This window comes from Cottoperca gobio, chromosome 7, assembly GCF_900634415.1.
Source record: "Cottoperca gobio chromosome 7, fCotGob3.1, whole genome shotgun sequence".
NCBI classification, from domain to species: Eukaryota; Metazoa; Chordata; class Actinopteri; order Perciformes; family Bovichtidae; genus Cottoperca; species Cottoperca gobio.
Genome location: NC_041361.1, coordinates 10,079,834 through 10,100,324, shown reverse-complemented (window position 1 = coordinate 10,100,324; position 20,491 = coordinate 10,079,834). Strand labels below are relative to the sequence as shown.

General features: G+C 44.5%; 1 protein-coding gene across 3 annotated transcripts in view; it reads left to right on the top strand.

The window, feature by feature from the left end:
- Window positions 1-18,182, top strand: part of rarga (retinoic acid receptor gamma a) — a 53,386-nt gene extending 35,204 nt beyond the window's left edge. For all 3 annotated transcript variants that reach the window (XM_029435066.1, XM_029435065.1, XM_029435067.1), the window contains 7 exons: window positions 11,904-12,052; window positions 12,411-12,552; window positions 13,628-13,791; window positions 14,232-14,408; window positions 14,707-14,911; window positions 15,168-15,326; window positions 15,458-18,182. In XM_029435066.1, the coding sequence (XP_029290926.1) occupies window positions 11,904-12,052; window positions 12,411-12,552; window positions 13,628-13,791; window positions 14,232-14,408; window positions 14,707-14,911; window positions 15,168-15,326; window positions 15,458-15,822 (1,361 nt within the window). In that variant the 3' untranslated portion in view covers window positions 15,823-18,182. The remainder of the gene's footprint in view (window positions 1-11,903; window positions 12,053-12,410; window positions 12,553-13,627; window positions 13,792-14,231; window positions 14,409-14,706; window positions 14,912-15,167; window positions 15,327-15,457) is intronic.
- The last annotated feature ends 2,309 nt before the right edge of the window (window positions 18,183-20,491 follow it).

The following is a 20,491-nucleotide window of genomic DNA, read 5'->3' as shown; positions in this document are numbered from 1 at the left end:
TGACTCTAACAACAGGCCTGTCTCTGGACAGACAAAACTGGGGTCCATTTCCATACACTTCCAGGGGGCCTCTACTGCTGTGAGAGAGCGTGTGAGAGTGGAAAAGGAGTGGGGGTGTGTATGCATGGTACGGTGGGAGACGTGTGGAGGGAGCTAAGCCAGATATGACAGTGGAAAAACAATCAAGAATACAAGAAGAGATCGAGCGGTGGGATAAACAGCTGAACTGTGTTTTTGTTTTTGCGAAGCTTTTTGAATTTGGTTCTGAATTTTTCATTTGGTATTTTTCTGTTTGTTCATCTTACTGCTTTTTGTTCCTTTTTACTGCCTCTCAGGGGGAGTCATCTGTCTTCATTAATCGTGAAGACACCAGCGTTTCAGTGGCTGTCATGCACACTGGCTGAGCTTTAATGAAGACAGATGCCCTGTCAGTGGAGGCCGAGGCCAGGGGGGACTCCAGCCAGCTCAGCCTGCTCTGCTTAGCTAGGGGAGCCCTGATGATAACAAGATGAGATTTGTTTATTTAATCAATCAGACTTCTATGGCCTCTCCTTTTTAACCCATTCACAGACATGCACACATTTAAAAATTAGGATTCCAGAATAACTTTTTTTTCCTCCCTTTTGGGTCTTTGTTCCATAAAATCAAAGAGCTAAAAAAGTCCAGAGAAGCTGCCCCGAGGGTAAGGGAGCTGAGACTAACAGAGCAGAGCAAAGCAGAGGCTGGTGTGGTGTACTGTTTCAAGCCTTCTGTGCCCAATAACCTTTGTAAACAAGGCAGCCCTATCCACACACGAGGAGCCATAATGCCTCTCTTTGCTGAAGCAGTTGCCCCTCATTGTCCTCATCAATGAGGTTGATGAATTGATGTTTGAGTCTGATATCTCATTAAGCCAGCCCAGCTGCACAACAGAGGGACCTGTCTGGCTCCTAATGCCACGCTCACACAAGCATGCACTCTGCACACCAAAATAACCACGGGGTTGGTGAAGAGATTCACCTGGCATGATACTCAACAATGAATTACTGCAGTCAAACTGTGCTTTTGTTGTGTATAAATAATTGTGTTAAATAATTCAACAGTGTGAAAAAATGTGCTCTCTGAGGGGGATTTCTTGAAAACATGGGCGTCGATAGAAATCCTAAAATTGTCAGTATTTCTTAGATGATTTGGTGGAAAACGTTTGTCCCCCTAAATCTTCCACAAAATGAGTACATCCTATTGTCTCGGCAGTAAATCTCCTGCGGTGATAAGTGTCACTGTTGTTGGCCATTAGCCCGGGACAGTCAGAGGACTTAAAAGTGTGTGGTCAGTTTTCCTGTTTTTTTGTTCAGCAGTGGGAGACCTCAATGTCAGAGGTTAGTGAGAGGCTGCGGCCTGGCCAATGTCAGATCTACACCATGTGTGGCAGCCTTGTCAGCGTGCTGAAAAGGAGACCCTTTCAACCAGCTTGGCTTGTGTAATACTCTTAAGTGCCTTATACCATGGAGCTGGTACTACATCTGAGCTGCCCTGTGCGTAGAGATAATGGACACTGATTTAGTCATACGTCAATGAGAACTGAATTAGTCAACTGCCAGGGAAGCCATTTCAGAGAGCCTATGCAGACCGATCCCCTCTCCGTCAATGTTCATTTACGTAGAAGAATGAGGCAATTACGCTTAGCAGTTCTCCAGGGTCAGAAGAAGGAGAAGTGTGTTTTTCTCACCAAAACACACTCTTAGCTCGATCTTTTTGAACACTGTTTGGATATTAGTTGTGATGCTTGTAAGCGATACATACAAGAGAATGACATGGTATTAACGAACAGATTGCTAGAGTGATCCATCACTGTGCAATTACACACACGTACACACACACACACACACACACACACGTACACACACACACACGCACAGGCACACACGCCTCTTTGTTTTCCCTTAATGTGCTGTTCAAATGTGAATTGAGGAGCTAATTGAAATGGGAGTATATCTCGGCAGCAATGGCAGAGAAGTAAGAGCTTCCTGTGACCACTGGCACATTCTGGCCCCCGATCATTTTCTCCCTGATGGAAGTCCGCAGTTATTTCATTATAATTACAAAAGATTCAATTAAAAGATTAGAATGCCTGAGGGGGCAGGACTGGGAATAGATAGTGGTTTCTTGGGTAGGGGGTGGTGTATGTGTATGTGTGTGTGTGTGTATGTGTGTGTGTATGAGAGAGCGAATGAAAGAGACTTATAGCACCATGGTTGCAGTTCTAATGAGGACTTGTCAGTGCTGTTATATATACATAAACCTTGTTGATCCTTTCAAGATAATGTCAAATGAATGTGCTGAAGTTAAAAGGCTTAAGTAGTCAGCTGGTCCAAGGTCACTGAATCGTAATTGATACGACCGAGGGAAAGGCCTCCACTTGTCTCTGAAAACAATTATGCTAAAGAAACTAAATGAGCTGTTTGAAGTAGAAAATCTGTTCAAAGTGAAATGTACAAAACACTGAAGCATGAGCGTAACCTTTTCTGTTCTCTAATTCCAAACGGTAATCGAAAAGGCACCTAATTTTAGAGTGCGTTTAGTGGATGGAGAGTCCCTATTTCAGTAAGCTGCTCACTGGGGAAAGGAACATTACTATGTGTATATATAATTGTAAGTATTTGTATGCAGAGGCTGATCTGTAGGTATGTTTACATTTAGCTTTTGTTTAACCTTTATTTAACTAGACACAAATCTGATCACACACATGCATACAATAAAATGCAAAACGATTCACACAAAAGTTACAGAGTAAATAATACTCTAGTTTGAAGTAAATCAGGCAGCTGCAAAAAATTATTACTGTCCAAATTACTTTGAAGTCCATGGTTTTAGTTGGCAGTCTGAAAATGAGTAACTCTGATTGTATTGAATGCGTTTCGAATCTACAAGTCTTCATCAGGGTATGAAGTGCAATGAGGACAGGTGTAAATCTTTTTGTTGTATTCACTCTTGCACTCTTGCTAGACAAAAAATGTAACTGAATATTACATATAATTAAATGTAATTCCAACACGTAATAGTTATATGATATTTACTTATTATATTACATTACAACGTGGAAAACATTTTATTACCACAAAGCCATTTTCAGTGTAAAGGTGACTTGTGCTGCATTATCACACCTCCCTGCTAACAGATCTGTCTCAGCTCTGCAGTAATAGCCAAGCCCATTAATAGGCAGTGTCGCCTATAAATAAACAGTTTCAATCCCTGCAGTTGCTTAAAGTTATTTCCACAAGCCCCCTTTTCATGCGTGGTTTTTTGCTTATGCATAAATATGAGCGTGTCAGCCTGTGCTTGCGTGTGTGGAGTCTGTATGTGAATTCCTATATGTCAATGTATGTAGTGTTTACGTGCCTGTTTGGCTGGCGTTGGGCACCCAGACTGCTGTGTCAAATCCAGAGACGGACAATGTGCCAGGCTGGATTCCACAGGCCTGTGTTGGAATCCAGCTCTGCTCTAATAGCAGTTTATAGCCCTCAGCAGCGTCAGTCACACCACTGTAAATAAAACTCATCAAACACCATGTGGTGGCTGAATCTGTCACCTTGGACGTTCTGTCCATCTTTGTGATTTAATTTGTTTTAGAAGTATTTCACAAGAGTGCTTTTGCTGAAACATTAAGAGAAGTCTCGTTCAGGCTGTCATGGGGGAACTGGACCAGCAGTTTGCCCCTTTGTATCAGCAGCAGGGTGTAAACTGTGGAATTTCATACGTTCTTTCACAATAGTTTTCTGGTCACGGAGGTATTGTGGTTGCTCACCCTAACACCCCTGTCTGGCTGCTACTATTGTAGCTGTTTACTGAGAACAGCTCTCTTCCTGCCAAAGGCGTGGGCATTTGGCAGGCAGTGTGTGTATGTGTGTGCATGTTGTACTCATGCATGCACCTGTGAGAGTTTATTTCACTGGTGAGCACGAATGTGCTGTTGCGCATGTGTGTTTGTGTATAGTATATATATATATATAGGAGTGTATGTGTGTATGTCAGCTCGGAGCCATGTGTGAGCTGAGTGTGAATATAGCAGTTCTGTTACCACCATGTTATTGACTGACGGCTTGGCTCGAGCGTTGCTAGGGGCTCACTGTTATGAGAAGCGGAGGGCTCGGACAGGCAAGCCGGGTCTAGAAACCCAGACGAGCCCGACTGTCCTCCCTCTGTGTATGTGTGAATGGGCTGTGTTTACGCAGCCGACAGTGTTTGGCAGGGAGTGGTGGGCGGCTGGTGTAGTACAGCTATTATCTGGGCTCAGGGGTGGAGAGTGATGGAAGAGAAGTTGGACGAGGGACGGGGAGGGGGGTGGGGACGCCCGCTGGCGTTGTCCTCTCTTGGACATTAGTCAAATTCTGCCAATGTGCATGTGTGCAACTGCCATGTCCACTTTTCTGGAAATGGTGCATGAGTTAATTTGTATATACTTGCATTAGTTTGTGTGTGTGTGTGTGTATTCTGTCTGTGTGATCACTGAGGGGGAACAGGTGCAGTATTAGCCGACAGTTTTTATTGAGAAAACACTACACAAACGTGTGTGTGTGTGTGTGTGTGTGTGTGCTGCTGTGTTTACTCACTGACCATGTTTACACGCGCACATGAAACCAGGCAATTGGGAGAAATCAGGTTAAGCCAGGAAACAGGAAAATGTGTTCACATCTTGAAAACTTTACATACAGTTAGCAGAGATCTCTCCAACCTACTGTCATATTTTTGAACCAAGAATCTCAGACCACACATTTCTTTATTTTACTGTGCACATGTGTTCGAATTTTACAAGTAGTCGACTCTACAGCTGTGGAAACTGACTTGTTTATTCTTGTTTCTGTTTAACGCAGATTTTGGATATATTTATTTTAAAATACAAGGATGTACAGTTACAGTAATTACCTTTCATCCCACTGCATTGCATTCACAGCAATAACTTCCCTGTGCTGGCTCTTTGTGTGTGTGTGTGTGTGTGTGTGTGTGTGTGTGTGTGTGTGTGTGTGTGTGTGTGTGTGTGTGTGTGTGTGTGTGTGTGTGTGTGTGTGTGTGTGTGTGTGTGTGTGTGTGTGTGTGTGTGTGTGTGTGTGTGTGTGTGTGTGTGTGTCATGATTAGGTATGCATGGACCCACAGAAAGAAACTAGCACATAACAATTATGTCAATGTCTTCACTCTAGTATATGCTGTGGTCGAGTGAGAGTTGGCTGTAGTCCTCCTGTCCCGCCTGGATTTATCAGCTCCTGCTCCACTGTTTGAACTCACATTTGCCAGAAAACACTGAGAGAAAACCAGCCAGCAAGACAGACAGCAAGTTAGAAAGGAAGCCATCCAGCTAAGGAGTTAGGTGCTGCTTAGGATGATGTATGTCTTGTTGTGCAATGCTGAATGAGTTCAGGGTGCACTTCCGTTGTGGGAACTGACTGAATGGGCACTGCTTACTTTCTCAGTGACATATTTGTACTCTCTGAACGGTAATAGTCAAAATGTGACGTTGTTGCCCCATATCAATCTCACATGGAACTTCCAACTCACCGAGAGTCAGACAGAGAAAGAAATGAATCACTGTAGGGCCCCAATCTGAATTTCTTGTCAGTGCTCAGACAGCCTCCACCCAGGTGCAAGTTGGGCAACCTGTTGGCGGTTGGTTGCCAAGCAAAAGGGAAAAACTCTGATATACATCATTGCTCTACTGAACCACTCAAAGCAGAAGTATCTCAGAGCGGTTTGACTGTGAATGTTCAAGGGGACTTTGCCAGTTTTGCAGTGTTTCAATAATCACCACATCCTTTTGGACTGTAATCACTCAGACATCAGGAAGCTCTGTTTAATCTGTCAATATTACTCTAAGGCTCTGTCTTTGCTTGTGTCTCTCTTGTAGTGCTGCTTTTAAAGTCCTGCAGAATGAAAAACATTGTTGCTGTAAATACAAATGTGTTAGATAGACAGCTAGGTCTAGGAAAGCAGCAAGAGGAAGCGCTTAGTGTCAAGTGTGCAGACGCTTTGCCACGCACATTTACATATTGAGTGGGAATAAACTATGTGCTACTACTTGTGGGTGTGCTTGTTTCTTCCAATAAGAGGTTTGCGTTTGCACGCTTTGGTCTGCGGTGCTTCCCCAATGAGCAGGAGTGAATACTACTGTTGTTGTTTACATTATCCTCCTTTCCCCTCACTTCCTCTGACAGAGCGAGGCTGCTGCCGGAGCTGGGCTACTTCTACTTTTGTAGGTTTCTATTGTTGTGGGGAGGAAGCAATAGCAATTGAACGAGCGCTAGTGGCCTTGCCAGAGACAGACAGGTGAGAGCCAGGGCTACAGATGGTGAGAGGAAGCCTGGGAGGACGAGAAACAACCTGAGGATCAAAGGACTTCTTTCCTCTCTTCTCTCCTCACCTCGCCTGTCGGCCTGCCACCGCTCTCTGTCTGCTTCCTCGCCTGCCCGTGAGTTGTCCTGTCTCCTTGACATTATCAATGGCCCAGGCCTGCGCCGGATTGCCAGGTTTGAGTTCACGCTGCAGTCACCGGAGGAGAGCTGTGTTCCTCGCTATCTTCTGGTGGGCAGATGAAGAGTCAGCTGGAGCTCACCACAGGGATGAGGGGGCACATTTTTTCCAGAGATCTGCACTTGACAGTTTGCTTTTTCCTGCACTAGCCACAAAAGGGCCAGTGACTAAAATCTCTTCATTGAAAGTATGTTTCCTTTAATTTCCCCTCTCTGTTTAATACCTCCTTCCTCAGGTTTTGTTCAAGGACATTTGAAGGAAACATTTTTTTGCTGGGTTCATGAGGGACATGCAGCTTGGTAGGCAAGTTTGTCTGTTTGAAGCCAACTTGTGTGTTTCTTGACAGGGTTGTGTGGTGCAGGAAAAGGGGGGTGCTTGCTGCCAAATGTTGGCTTGGCTGACTCCATCAAGAAAATATCAAAAGGCCCTTTATGAGGTGCTGTAAAGAAGAAAGGGTGTTTTGAGAGCGCCACCAGATTGCAAGGGGTAATTCCACTTTTTAAAATGTGCCCTGAGGATACAGGCTTATCCCACCTGCTGCCTTTCCTGCTCTGCTCTGTTTGTACGCTTTCTTCGGGGGAGCTATAGATGAAGAAGTGTGAAGTGTGTGCGTGTTGGCAAGAGTTTGTGCGCCATGTCACGTTGTGTCACTCTCAAAAGTCCAGAGTTTTCTTCATTGGAACTCATGGCCGCTATGAACACATGCCAAAATGTTGTACTCCACATATCCGTCTAAGTGTGCATCACGAGTCCATCTCTGTCTGTGTTTCATGACTTTCTGCTGGTTCTGACAGAAGGGTGTAAATTCCTGGAGAGGTGTGTGTCAATGTCTGGTTTCTCACTACTCCTGTGTTTTCTCCGCTCAAACCTGAGCCGTCTCCTGGTCGGCAGCCCAGTTTTATCATAGACCTTGTTTTAAAAGACAGCTTAGCGGCGCCTCTTTACAGGCGTGTGTGTGTGTGTGTGTGTGTGTGTGTGTGTGTGTGTGTGTGTGTGTCTGTAGGAGCCCAGGTAATAAGCTTTTTGACAGCTGTTGAAAGGTGTTGCTACTGCTCAGCACCTTTAATGAAAGCATCCCCCCCCCTCCTTGTCAACACACACACATTCCTCCCTCCCTCCTCCCAGCTTTCGACTTCCCCACCATTAAAACCATTTCTTTCTCCGTTGAGGGCAGGTTACATTGTGAGTGCTTGTGTAACGCAACACAATAGGGACTTGATAGACCTCCCACCTAAAAGCTTGCAGGTGACTCAACTGTGTGCAACAGAGCTTGAACGGAGCAGCAGTACTATTCGACCTGGTGGAGATGAGAGCAAATGTAAGAAGGTGAAGCAGCGAGGGACACAGAGAAGCGGCTACAAAAGCAGTGAGCCTCCAGAAAGACTGGTACTGACAAGAGGAAGGAAATGAGTGTGTTGTGTGGGACCTTGTAGCAGAAGCCTCAGAGGAAGACGTGGGCAGAGAAACAGAGAAGGAGTGTGAAACATGCTGGCACCACTGACATGGGTGTGGTACTTTCTTTTCCTCTTTTGTGAAACCTAGTTCTTCATAGAAAGCTTTCGGTGTGTTGCTGGTCACTCAGGGAGAACCCTGTAGTTCTGTCGCCTCTGCCAAGGGGTAGAGGGCCAAAGGCACCCTCAAAGGCCCCACCTAGTGTGCCAGCAAGTCTTCCAGCCCACTGTTCACCATCCTCTCTCAATCTGCTCCCCTTCTGCCACTGCTGTCTGCCCAGTGCCCACCCCTCTTTTCACAGTGAGCCCTACTGTGTGCCCCTCTCTCACACACTGCCTCCAAGTCTCACACACTCTTTTACTGCTCAGTGCATTCGACAGGAACACGCAAGCTTTACAGGCTGTTTAATGAAGGTAGAGATGGAGACAAAGGCCCCACACCCCCCTGCTTGCAGTTTAACACGAACAGGAAAAAAGAAAACATGCACGCACGCACTAGGAGGATATTTGAATGGGGAACAGTGAGGCTCACTATACCAACTACTATGAACAGTCCTCCATTTGGAAATCAAATAGAAGCTGCAGAAAGTGGACAGAGCCGAAGGCTAGAGAGGCACACGCGACATAAACACAGAAATGTGTCTCTGCCACTCACTCACTCACTCACATACTGTATTGTATGTTCACTGTCCTCACACAGCCTGTGCATTCACTCTCACATGTCAACACTAGACTTCTGGAACAGTGTCCCACTGAAGATTCAATCACACCAATAAGTCACGTAGACAAATTCTGCAGGGCTATTGTGAAAGAATACTTGTTACCCTGCCAGAATGTCATATGTGGCTCAGTTAAAAGGAGTGTGTTGCAACACAAAACACGAGCCACATAGTCACAGCCTTTGCTCACATACATTAGAAACACTCCCTGTTCCAGTTGAGTGAACAACAGGCAGCTTCAGTGTTACTCAGAGAGTTCTTTTTGTTTTTTATAATCTCTTTCTATTCGCTCTTCTTCTCTCCCATTGCATCTGTTGAATCTACGGGGACGTCAATTGGCCCGGTTGACCTGACCTAGAATTTAATGTAATTGACCTAGTTGAAGTCACCTTCAGCTAAACCGCTATTTCTGTCGTGTGCAGTTACATTTCACATCTAATGAGGTTGTGGAGAATGATGTCCTGCACATCCCACTCACGCTGAAGCACTTAAGTGTAACATAGGGGAGGGCGGATTGTTGTGTGTGTTTGCTAGTTTGTAGCCAGAGAATATTACCCTCCTGTTTGGTGCGTGTGTAGTTTGTAGCCATTGAATAGTATCTGGGCGTGTATATGACCGGGGGATTAGGGCCTGGTCAGTGCAGCTGGGCCACTTGTGCACAGCGAGTATTGAGAGAAGGGATTAGGGAGTAAACTGATACTTAGCAAGAAACGAACAGTGGCTACTGGTGACTCAACTATCCCTCCTTCTTGCTTCTCTTCTCCTCCCCCAACAACAGCAGCCAACCACCTATCCCACTACTCTCATCTCATCCGTCCGTCATCGGCTCACAGGCCTCGGCCGGCGGATTGTCATGCAAATGGTGCCCCGGGCCTCGGAGCGCTGATAAGGAGGGCCTCTCATTTCACAGGGCTTTGTTTTCTAAACAGTGATGAGATGAGTTGAGGAGACTGGGGAAAGGGGTTGCCTGAATGGGCCCTCTCACTGTGGCGCCCTGGGGTAAGTGGTGCGGGGGATTTGGATAGAGCGGGCTGAATGAGGCGAGGTCTGGGAGGCGGGTACAGGAGTCATGTTCTCTGGCAGGACCCAGGTTCAACGTGTTGATGGAGCCTGATGTATTTTCTCTCTCACCGCTGTCCGAGTTTTCTCCAGGATGGCCTTTCTCTCTTTGGCTCGCTTTCTTCCTCCATTTAGACGGTGTCAGTCAGTGTTCGTTACTTGACGCCACATATGGTTTGTCCTTTTCTTAGGGGTTGTCAACGCTCGGTCTGGAGCCTCATTTGCTGCTGTTATTATTGCATAAACACAGAGGTTCATGGCACGTTCAGAGGGTTTCTGCTCTCCCACTGACCCTGCTGCTTTGTTACATTCTGGCCAGGGAGATATGAGAACTGCTGTAGAAACATTCAGCGGGTGTAAACTTCAGGTTTCAGATTGATTTGCACATTTGGCTTTGAGATTGCGCTTATAAAACTAATGGAAAACATCTTTGCCTCCAGCAAAGTAAGGCTTTCAAAGCAGGAATTTTGAATGTGGATTCGGAATAGTCAAATATAAAAATGCATATGAAAAACAGATGTTTGAGCAGCAGGCAACAAATGAAAAATGTCTGACATATTTCTGTTGCTCTCATTAATGAGGTAGGAGCTGGCCAGTCGCAGCAGCTGTAGCAGAAGTGGTAGTAATGGTCAGTTTGGTCTTGAACAAGACTTGCCCTCAGGAGCAACTGTGTCCTCTCCTCCCCCTTTCCCCCCTCTGCCCCTTTCTTTGTTTTTTATCAAATTCCTTTTTTTATGCCCCCTTTTTTTCTTCTTTTTGAAGTCTCCCCTCTCTTGTAAAAAGCCAAGCTGGTGGTTTTTGCCTCAGCCTTGGGTGTGAGAGAGAGAGAGGGGGGGGGGTTGTAGGTTAAGTTTAGGCTATCCCTCTGTGCTTTCCATTGAAGGTGCTGGGGGGGAGGTGAGTGTAGTAAAAGTTTGAATTTTAGAGCCTCCCTGTTTTTTATTTTATGATTGGCTTTTTTTTTTACGGGCTGGGAGCTACAGCTGGTGGTGTGAATAGCTGCCCAAGGTGACCGACTCCCAATAAAGTGTAGGCCAGCCGGGCTGGGGCCTCCAGTCCAGCCATCGGACCGCCTTTATAGGCCGCCTTACGAGCCTAGGCCTCTATTAAAACCTGGCAGGGCTGCACTGAGGAATTTAGGGGCAGGAAACAAGAGAAAATAGGGGTTGTGTGTCGGGGTGGTGGGATGCAGAGTTGGGGGGTTGAAGTTTAAGGGTAACTAAGGGTGAAAGTTGAAAGAGGTGCTGTTAGGTAAGTGGATGTTCAAGTGCACAGCGTATGAATTCCATACTTTCCCAGAACAACATATGTGTCTGTGAGTTTTTGCAGAGTAGCATGTGTAACGAGGGGTCTGGTCCTATATGTGTGCTTATGTTTCTCAGGGGAAGCATGGAATCCATACACTTGAACATCCAAAATACCCTGTATGTGTTTCTCTTTGGAATATAGGGAAGCTTAATGTACCATAGCAAGCATGTGACTCAAGTTTGTGCTGATGTCACAGTTGTGTTCCAGTTTGAAAGGTAGAAGGAGAGCTTTGCACGCATGTGTGTTTGTCATTTGTCTACTCTGTGCGTGCAAGATGTCATCATGAGCTGTAGTCTGTCTATGGAATGAGGAAGAGCCAGCTTTGACTCTCGGCTGCAACAGCTCACTCTGTTACCTGGCCTTATCAGACAAGCTGTCGATCAACAGCTGCTGCTGTACAAATCAGTTTTGTCTCTGCTGTCATCCTTCCTTTGTTTATCTGTGTTCACACAAAACAATAATCTCACCTGAGTGCTGCCTCTGGTAATCGGTGTGAAATAGAAACTGCCGCCTGTAGTTCCTGCTCCATTCCTCTTTCTCGCTCTTATCTAATTAATTATGTCCCACAGAGAGACGAGCTAAAAAGGAATATGTGATAATGTATCTAAATCCACCTCCAGGCAAACTGAACATAACCATTACTCAGCATCTCTCGCTGGCCGCACAAATTAAATGGAAAAGGGAAATGCTGTCAGCTGTCATATCATGTTTGAATGCAGTTGAACACTCTCGATTATCCACATCTGCCACATGTATTGACAAGTTCACATTTGACATTTCTTACTAGCCGTAGGACAACGATTTGTGACAAATCATGTGCTCATGTGGTCCGCTGTCTTTTTTTCTTTTTTTCTTCTTCTCCAATAGCGGTGGAGACCCAGAGCACCAGCTCAGAGGAGATGGTACCCAGTTCTCCGTCTCCACCTCCCCCACCTCGTGTCTACAAGCCCTGCTTTGTGTGCCAGGACAAGTCCTCGGGGTACCACTACGGGGTCAGCTCCTGTGAGGGCTGCAAGGTGAGAAGAACCTGCCATAACCTTTTGAGCTCTGCTTTTTCTGGATTTATTAAATACATAAAATGCTGGGTTACAAGAATGATTAGTTACCAGCCTTTAGGAAGTCTGAAGCTACTTCTATAATGTGGGTTAGATCGTAGTGTGAGAAATGGAATCATGATAATGGAAAGAGTTAAAAATAAAATAAAATAAATTGCTTTTCTCTTCTGGATTCAAGTTAGAAAAAAGAGGAAAGAAGAGGGATTATGAAAGAGAAAGTTAAATGTCACGTCCTAAATTTGATGACTTGACTATAACACACAATCCTTCTCTCTCTCTTGCCCTCTCCCCTTTTGTCTCTTGCTTCCTGGTGCTCCAGGGTTTCTTCCGCCGCAGTATCCAGAAGAACATGGTGTACACCTGCCACCGAGACAAGAACTGTCAGATTAACAAGGTCACACGCAACCGCTGTCAGTACTGCAGGCTGCAGAAGTGCTTTGAGGTCGGCATGTCCAAGGAAGGTGAGCCCTCCGGTACTGGAGTCCCAAGATATAAAGAGACCTACTTCCAAAACATGGATATTCACTCGTGTGTTAATATCAACACACACACACACACACACACACACAATGCTGCAGATTCCTCCTCCAAATGTTTCAGACATAGATCAAGACACAGCATGATATATCCGAGTACCTTGGAGACATTGGCAAGCAGTTGACATTTAAATTCTACTTGGCGCCGATCCTTTTTTTTCCCCCCTTCTTTTTTCCCACCAAAGGAAAGATCTGACCTGATTCACACAGTGTGAACTTATTGATCTATTAATGTTCAGTGAGCGAGACTCTGGGAAACTATGCAGCAGAGAAGCAGAAGCAGAAGCAGATGATGAGCCTTCCAGGGGTGGTGATCGGGGCGAGGCTGGGCACTGTACCAATCATATGACTAATCGCTTTACGAAATGATGTTTCACCACAGAACCTTGCCCCTCTGGCCAGCACAGACACTGCTTTCATTCATAAAGACATACAGAGCACAAAACAAGATTTAGAGTTTTGACAAAGCTAATGGCGCCAGTATTCATGCGGTGTGCCGACTCAAACGCACAGTTTTGTGACCTCTTTAGTTTGACCTTGTGTGTGTAAGTGGCCGTTTCTTGCCCTTCACAGAGCCTGTGGGACATGTATGTGGGTGTAATGTTTGTGTGGGATGTGTGTTAAGACCGGGATCACATTGTGCTTCTGCTATTACTGGATATCCTGAGAGGAAGGAAAGTATGGGAGGAGGAGGGAGAGGAGGCAGAGAGTGGAGGACTGGCTTATGTGCACCGGTCAAGTGGATAGAGAGATGGCCAAGGAAGAGAGCGGGTGATAAGAAAGAGATAGCCAGTGTCCGTCCCGCGCTAAAGGAAATATGATGATACTGTTAAGAGCAAACCTTCGTAGCTACCGAGTTCTGGTTTCCACTAGCAAGCACAATGTCCTTGACAGTGGTGAAAGACACAGAGCATGAGCGCTGTGGATGTTTTTGCACAGATAAAGAAGAGGAACATTCTGTGGCTCATCTATGTTGCATCTTTTGCTTTTCTTTACAAAGCGGTGCGTAATGACAGAAACAAAAAGAAGAAGGATGTGAAGGAGGAGTTGGTGCTTCCAGAGAGCTATGAGCTAAGTGGAGAGCTAGAAGAGTTGGTCAATAAAGTCAGCAAAGCTCACCAAGAAACCTTCCCGTCACTTTGCCAATTGGGCAAGTACACCACCGTAAGTCACACACCCACACACACCCAAACTTACCTCACCATACTGTGTGTGGCAACATTCTTCAAGCTATGCCGTCACTAAGGGCTCCCAGATTGCATGCAAAGACGTAAATTCACCGTAGCTTTCCCAACATAGTGGTGGTTTAACTAATTCAGTTCCCCATTAAGCCATCTGTGTGGCCTCTGAATGATTGATGCAACATGTAAATGGATTTTTCCCCCTTGATTGATGTAAAATGTAAATGTGTTGTGAAGCTTGGACACACTCGGCCTTGATGCAAACAGGGTTTTACACCATCTCTGTAACAACATACTGATCTGTGTGTGTGTGTGTGTGTGTGTGTGTGTGTGTGTGTGTGTGTGTGTGTGTGTGTGTGTGTGTGTGTGTGTGTGTGTGTGTGTGTGTGTGTGTGTGTGTGTGTGTGTGTGTGTGTGTGTCAGAACTCCAGCTCAGACCACCGTGTCCAGCTGGATCTGGGTTTGTGGGACAAGTTCAGTGAGCTCTCCACCAAATGCATCATCAAGATTGTAGAATTCGCCAAGCGACTGCCCGGTTTCACCACCCTCACCATCGCTGACCAGATCACTCTACTTAAATCGGCCTGCCTGGACATTCTGGTGAGAAACCCTTGTCTTTGTTTTTCCCTTTTGTCCACTTGCTCTATTCTTTACAAATAAACTTACTTGACAGATGAGGGAACACTGGCACCTGGTGGTATATTGTGGTAGTGCAGGACGGTTTGCCCAAATAATGCTGAGCCTTCTGAATCTTTGGTGTGGTAATAGTTATACACACATGACACTGTGAACTGATAAATATGTGTTTGTGTGCTGTAGGAAATCTTGTTAAATAACCAAGATATTTCTCATATTTTGCTCAATGCTTACATAGTTTTCCACCTTCTTTTGCTCCCAGATGCTGAGGATCTGCACACGTTACACCCCAGAACAGGACACTATGACCTTCTCAGATGGTCTGACTCTGAACCGGACCCAGATGCACAACGCCGGCTTCGGACCACTCACAGACCTGGTGTTTGCCTTTGCTGGCCAGCTTCTACCCCTGGAGATGGACGACACAGAGACCGGCCTCCTCAGTGCCATCTGTCTCATCTGTGGAGGTACTGCAGCGTGCACATACTCGGGGACATTATCAGTTGTAAAGAGGAAGTAGCTTTAGTAAATCTGGGTTTTAGCATACATGTCACTGATTTGATAGGATTAGTAAAGAAAAGTAAAAGGGCTAAATATTTTTTGATATGTGAAATTATTTTTGAACTATAAAAGAACTTGGTACAATTCTTTATTTTTTTTATGTCAATGTACAATTCTGGTAAATAATAGAGAATATAATGTATTTTCTGCACTCTTTATCAGACCGTATGGATCTAGAGGAGCCGCAGAAAGTGGATAAACTGCAAGAGCCTCTACTTGAGGCTCTGAAGATCTACGCCCGCCGCCGTCGCCCCAACAAACCTCACATGTTCCCCCGCATGCTGATGAAGATCACCGACCTCAGGGGCATCAGCACTAAGGGTAAGTGTGAAGAGAGTTTTGCAAAAGGCCTGACCGCTGTTATAACCAATTCAAATGATTTGTGTCTTCTTCGTGTCATGGGAGCAGTTCATGATTACTAATTCTACCATCACTATGTTCTCTGCTTCCAGGTGCAGAGAGAGCCATCACTCTGAAGATGGAGATCCCAGGGCCAATGCCTCCGTTGATCAGGGAGATGCTTGAGAACCCAGAGGCCTTTGACGACCAAACAGAGGACAACGAGAGCCCGCCACCTCCTCCGCCACCGCCGCCACCTCCACCACCAGCGCAGGTCAAACAGGAGGCTGAGGATGAGGACGACAGCTGGGCCACAGAGAACGGCAGCGAGCCATCGCCAGAGGAGGAGGACGAAGACGACGATGACGACGCGGGGGATGAAGATCGAGACAGGGGCTCGGACAGTGATGGGGAGCCCTGGGGGGTTCTGGATGCCATAGATGGGGCGAGGAAAAGCCTTGTTGGGAGGGCACAGTGAACCAAACATTTCATACATACACACACACACTCACATACAGGTTCAAACACACACACACACAAACATATTTAGAAACATACAACACAGCCTCACTCACTCTCCCACCTCAACAAAATGCTGGCCCTCCCTTCACCCTTTCTCTCTCCTTACTGCACATCACTGTGTCCTCCACGGCGGAGCACAGCAGAGCCTTATGTGTACAGACACTTCTAACTCAGGCCTCATGGTCCATGACAAGTGAACTACAGAAAAACTAAGTAAAGGAGATGACAGTAAATCACATGAACTCCTGGCATAGCCAAGAGGGAAGTTAACGTGACAAAAAGAACAGAACCTCTTTGAGAAAGCTAAACGTCTCTTTCTTTCCACTATTGTTGTTTATATCTGAATAGGGGAACGGACACCAGAACTGAGCAGTTGATTCCGATGGATTACAACAAGCACATTTCTCAAAAGACAACAAGAGTACAGGGCAAAACCAAATTGAGTATGCTAATCTTTTGTTTTTGTGGTTATTGCTTTTGAATATTGTTTTCAGTTTTACTTTTTTGTTTTGTTTCAATTTTATGAATAAGTCCATACATATCTATATACCATTATATTTTTGTCTTTATTTGTTATTCTGGTTTTATATATGAATACTTTTTAGACAAGTTTTTTCTTTGGAGAGCTTTCCTGAGAAGATATTCCGAGGGAAAGAAGGGTAATCAGAACTGGCTGGGTCTTCCTTACCAGCTACATATGCTTAGCTGGGGCTTTTTTGGGCACTTTGGCTCACTGTGGATGTCAATGATAATCAACCCAGAGGACTATTGTTATGTTGCAGTGACTTAATCAGTTTCTGTTATCAGGGAATTGGCATTATTCTATTTTACTGTCGTTGCAGCCGACTAATGCTGTCAATGCGGAAAGTAAGTATCTTTGTGCCAAAGTTAGGAAAAGTCATCTTTGGAGCATGAGTTTGACTACTGGCAGGGACTCCAGCCATGATCCAGCGATCCTCACAACAGCGGGCTCATACACCTGCACTAACACACCATGAAGCTCACTCACACACACACACACACACACACACACACACACACACACACACACACACAGACACAGACGCATACACACACTCCATTGGCTCTGCCCTCAGCTGGAGCAGATGTGCCGACCTGGCATCGAGTGCCCGGACAGAGATTTACACTTGACCGTATATGTAGCACTTTTGTGATCCTCTATTCAAGCAAAGGCACATCTCGTCCGCTGAGAGTAGAGTCACTGTCTGTGAGCTTATATCTCCGATAGCATGTCCAACCTGATGACAACAACAACACATAGAATACAATCAACTTTAGAGCACTCCCCGATGATGTCAGTAGACGAATGCACACTTTCAGCACGGACAACAAACATCCAGTAGCAACATCACGCATCAACACAACGATCAAAGACATATGCAAGTCGAAAGCAGGAATCTTTATGGAAGACATTTTGGAATCAGACTCAGGGCTTTTCACTAAGGACCAAACCCTAGCTGCTTTCAGGCACGCTAGAAACAGGCAATATTTATGTGTGTATTCTTGACTCCGTTTTGATCAGCTCAACCCCTCTGCGTGTACATAGAAGGTGACAAGTCTGAGAAACAGCATGGATGCCAGTATGACTCTCCCAGCGGGGGGCATATCATCATTGTCATCGTCACTGCCCCGCCTGTGCTCGCGCCGGCATCCATGCAACAAACTGCCTTCTCATCCCAAAAGCCATTATATCATCTTGTCTCCTTGTATATCCTCACTTCTTTTTAAAGGAGCTGTGGAGGATTATGTGTTCTCATGTATCATTTCTTTATTGCCAAAATGTCTCAGTAGGCGATCAGCTGGGGGAGCGCGGCTGATATACAGTACAGAGGGTTTTTTCTGTCTCTCTTTGAAGCAATATGAAAAATATTTCTGGAGTGGTGAGAGGTCCCATTTTCTGAATATGGGCAGGTCTCCTCAGTGTGTGTGTGTGTGTGTGTGTGTGTGTGTGTGTGTGTGTGTGCGTGCGTGTGGGTGCGTGAGTGCGTGCGGGAATGTGTGTGGGAATGTGTGTGAATGCTTTAACATGTTTTGAGTCATTGTGTGAATGTCGTCAGCACGGTGCTGTCCCACAAAAACTCTTGTGTGATGACCTCATCCCTTCTCTCTCTCTGCCAGACTGTCATGATGTCAGTGACGGTGATGCAGGCAGAACAATGAGATTATGTTGTTTCATGTTTTTTGTTTTTCAACATGGCCAAGGTGTTGTCTACCCTCTGTTTATGTCAACTCTTGTCATACAAAGAAAAGCCATATAAACAGTAAGAGGCACAATAAACTACTTTTGTGAGATTACTGGACTATTTTAATTTTTCAGCATAAATGTCTGTAACACTTTCTATAAAGACCACAACTATAGTATATTATGAGGGCATTCATAGTGAATTATAATGCTTCATGACTACACTCATAAACACACGTGATGCTTGCTGATGCAATATATCAACCGACATTATAGATGTGACTTATAATGAGTTATTAGTGTCATGGATGCTCTTGACTTGTTATAAAGTAGAGGTTGACTAACGGGGCTTATAATACATTCTGACTACTTATACACACCTCAACAATCAGCTGAAGTAAGGACTCACAGTGTGCTATAATAGCCCATGCAGTATCATAAGTCATCATTGTATGTGTCAAGCAAAGTGAAGTGCATATTGATGCATCCATAACAACGCAATCTTTATCATAACGTTTCATCGTTGGTGGTAAGTAAAATGTAATGCATTTTCATGCATTAATATAATCTTTGATGCATCATAAGTGACATCAGGAACAAGGAAAACATTAGGTATACAGTCTTTTATCACTGTAGATGAGTAGCTTTGAGTGAATATAACATTGCATTATCAAATGTAACAGTAGAGGGAGCTCTTGCACCATGACTGCAGGGTGCACGGCATGCAGCAGTGTTCCCCCTGCATGGAGGATGAGAGCGGGGCCTGTTAGGTCTTGCAGAGCTGTGGGTGCAGAGACTAATAAATCACAGCCTCTTGCTGAACAAGGACATCAGATAAAGTTTGGTTCCTAAGATTTGATCACTCTGTAGTTGGAGGTAGTGTAAAAAGTCCTGTAGTTTAGTCTCAAAGAAGAAGTTGGAAAGTAAATCTGTCTGCTATGATTTATTTATTGAATTTTAGAAAGATGAGCTCAAAAGAAGAAGAAAAAGGGTGCACCTTAGAAATATGTGCACAACGAATAAAAAAAGATAGATACTCTATCTAATTTGTAGATACATTAAATTAAACATATCAGATATTAGTAGTCGATTAATTGGTTCAGTCATTTTTCAAGTAAGAATTGTGATTTCCTCTCTCCAGCTTCTCAAATGATTGAATGCATCATTGTAAATTGAACATCTTTGGCTTTGGGACTTTTAGACAAACGACACATTTGAAGACATCGCCTTCTGCTCTGCCAAGTTGTTTCCCCTATTTCTTTTATGTTTAATAGACTAAACCATTAATCAAAACAATAGCTGGCAGATGAATTGATAATGAAAATAATCGTTAGATGCAGCCCCAGATATTAGTCATGTCCATATTGTACTTCTGCCAAGGAAAATGAAAGTGATACTTCCAGCTAAACAATCAGTACAGGGTCCAACATGGTCTCAGATTTGATTGGACTGGTGCCATATTTGATCTTGCAGAAGAGAGCATTTTAGATCCAAAACTGAATCTGTTTTTGGTAACGACCCGTGAAATGTGAAAAGATATTGGAGCCTTAACCTCAACTCAAAGCCAACACATGTCTAAGAATACATTTGAAACTAGCAGTTGAATAAAACAAGGAAACCCTGAAACATTTGTCAGATTCCTTATAAATGCCACCAAAAAATCCAGAGTTATACATTTGTCACAGATGTATTACCTTGAGTACATCAGTGCCACTGATAAGACCAGCTCTCTTGACATCCTGATAAAGAACAGGAACCCTCTCTGTAAAGGGCTACTGATAGTAAACATCTCTTTTTTCTCAGCGTACCAGTGTGGGATACTAATGCCTCACCTTGATTTTATTAATAGAGAGCGAGAGAGAGAATCAGAGGAGGGTGATAAACAGAGATGAGATTCTATCAATTATATGATTGCTTTAATTAACTATCATTAAAGACAGATCAATAACGGCAGACTGGAATTAAAATAAGGTCCATACATTATACACTATTTTACAAGGAACAATCAAATGGCCTCATATACTGAGGAAGGTGTTGCCATGGGAAGGGTTTGGGTGTGCTTGGGGGAATTTAAAGGAGCCGGGCCAGATTTCTATATACTCATCCTTCCACATCAATGATGCTGGATTAACTAATTACATGAGTAAGGAAGGCTTATTCATTGGAAATGAAAAATAAATGATGGAAATGTGTAAAGAAAGGCCCCTGGAAAAAAAAGAAGGTATAACTGTACAATGAATTAAAAAGGGTAAAAATCTCCCGTGTAATAGTCTTGCAGCCTCAGACATCAATTATTCATAAAAAATAGTAAAGAATCCATAAAAGCAGGTCATGAGTGCGGCATAGCAAAGAAATTAATTTGAATATTTTAACCTAGAGAGAGCACATCCACTGAGTTTGCTCTGCACATGAACAAACTGCA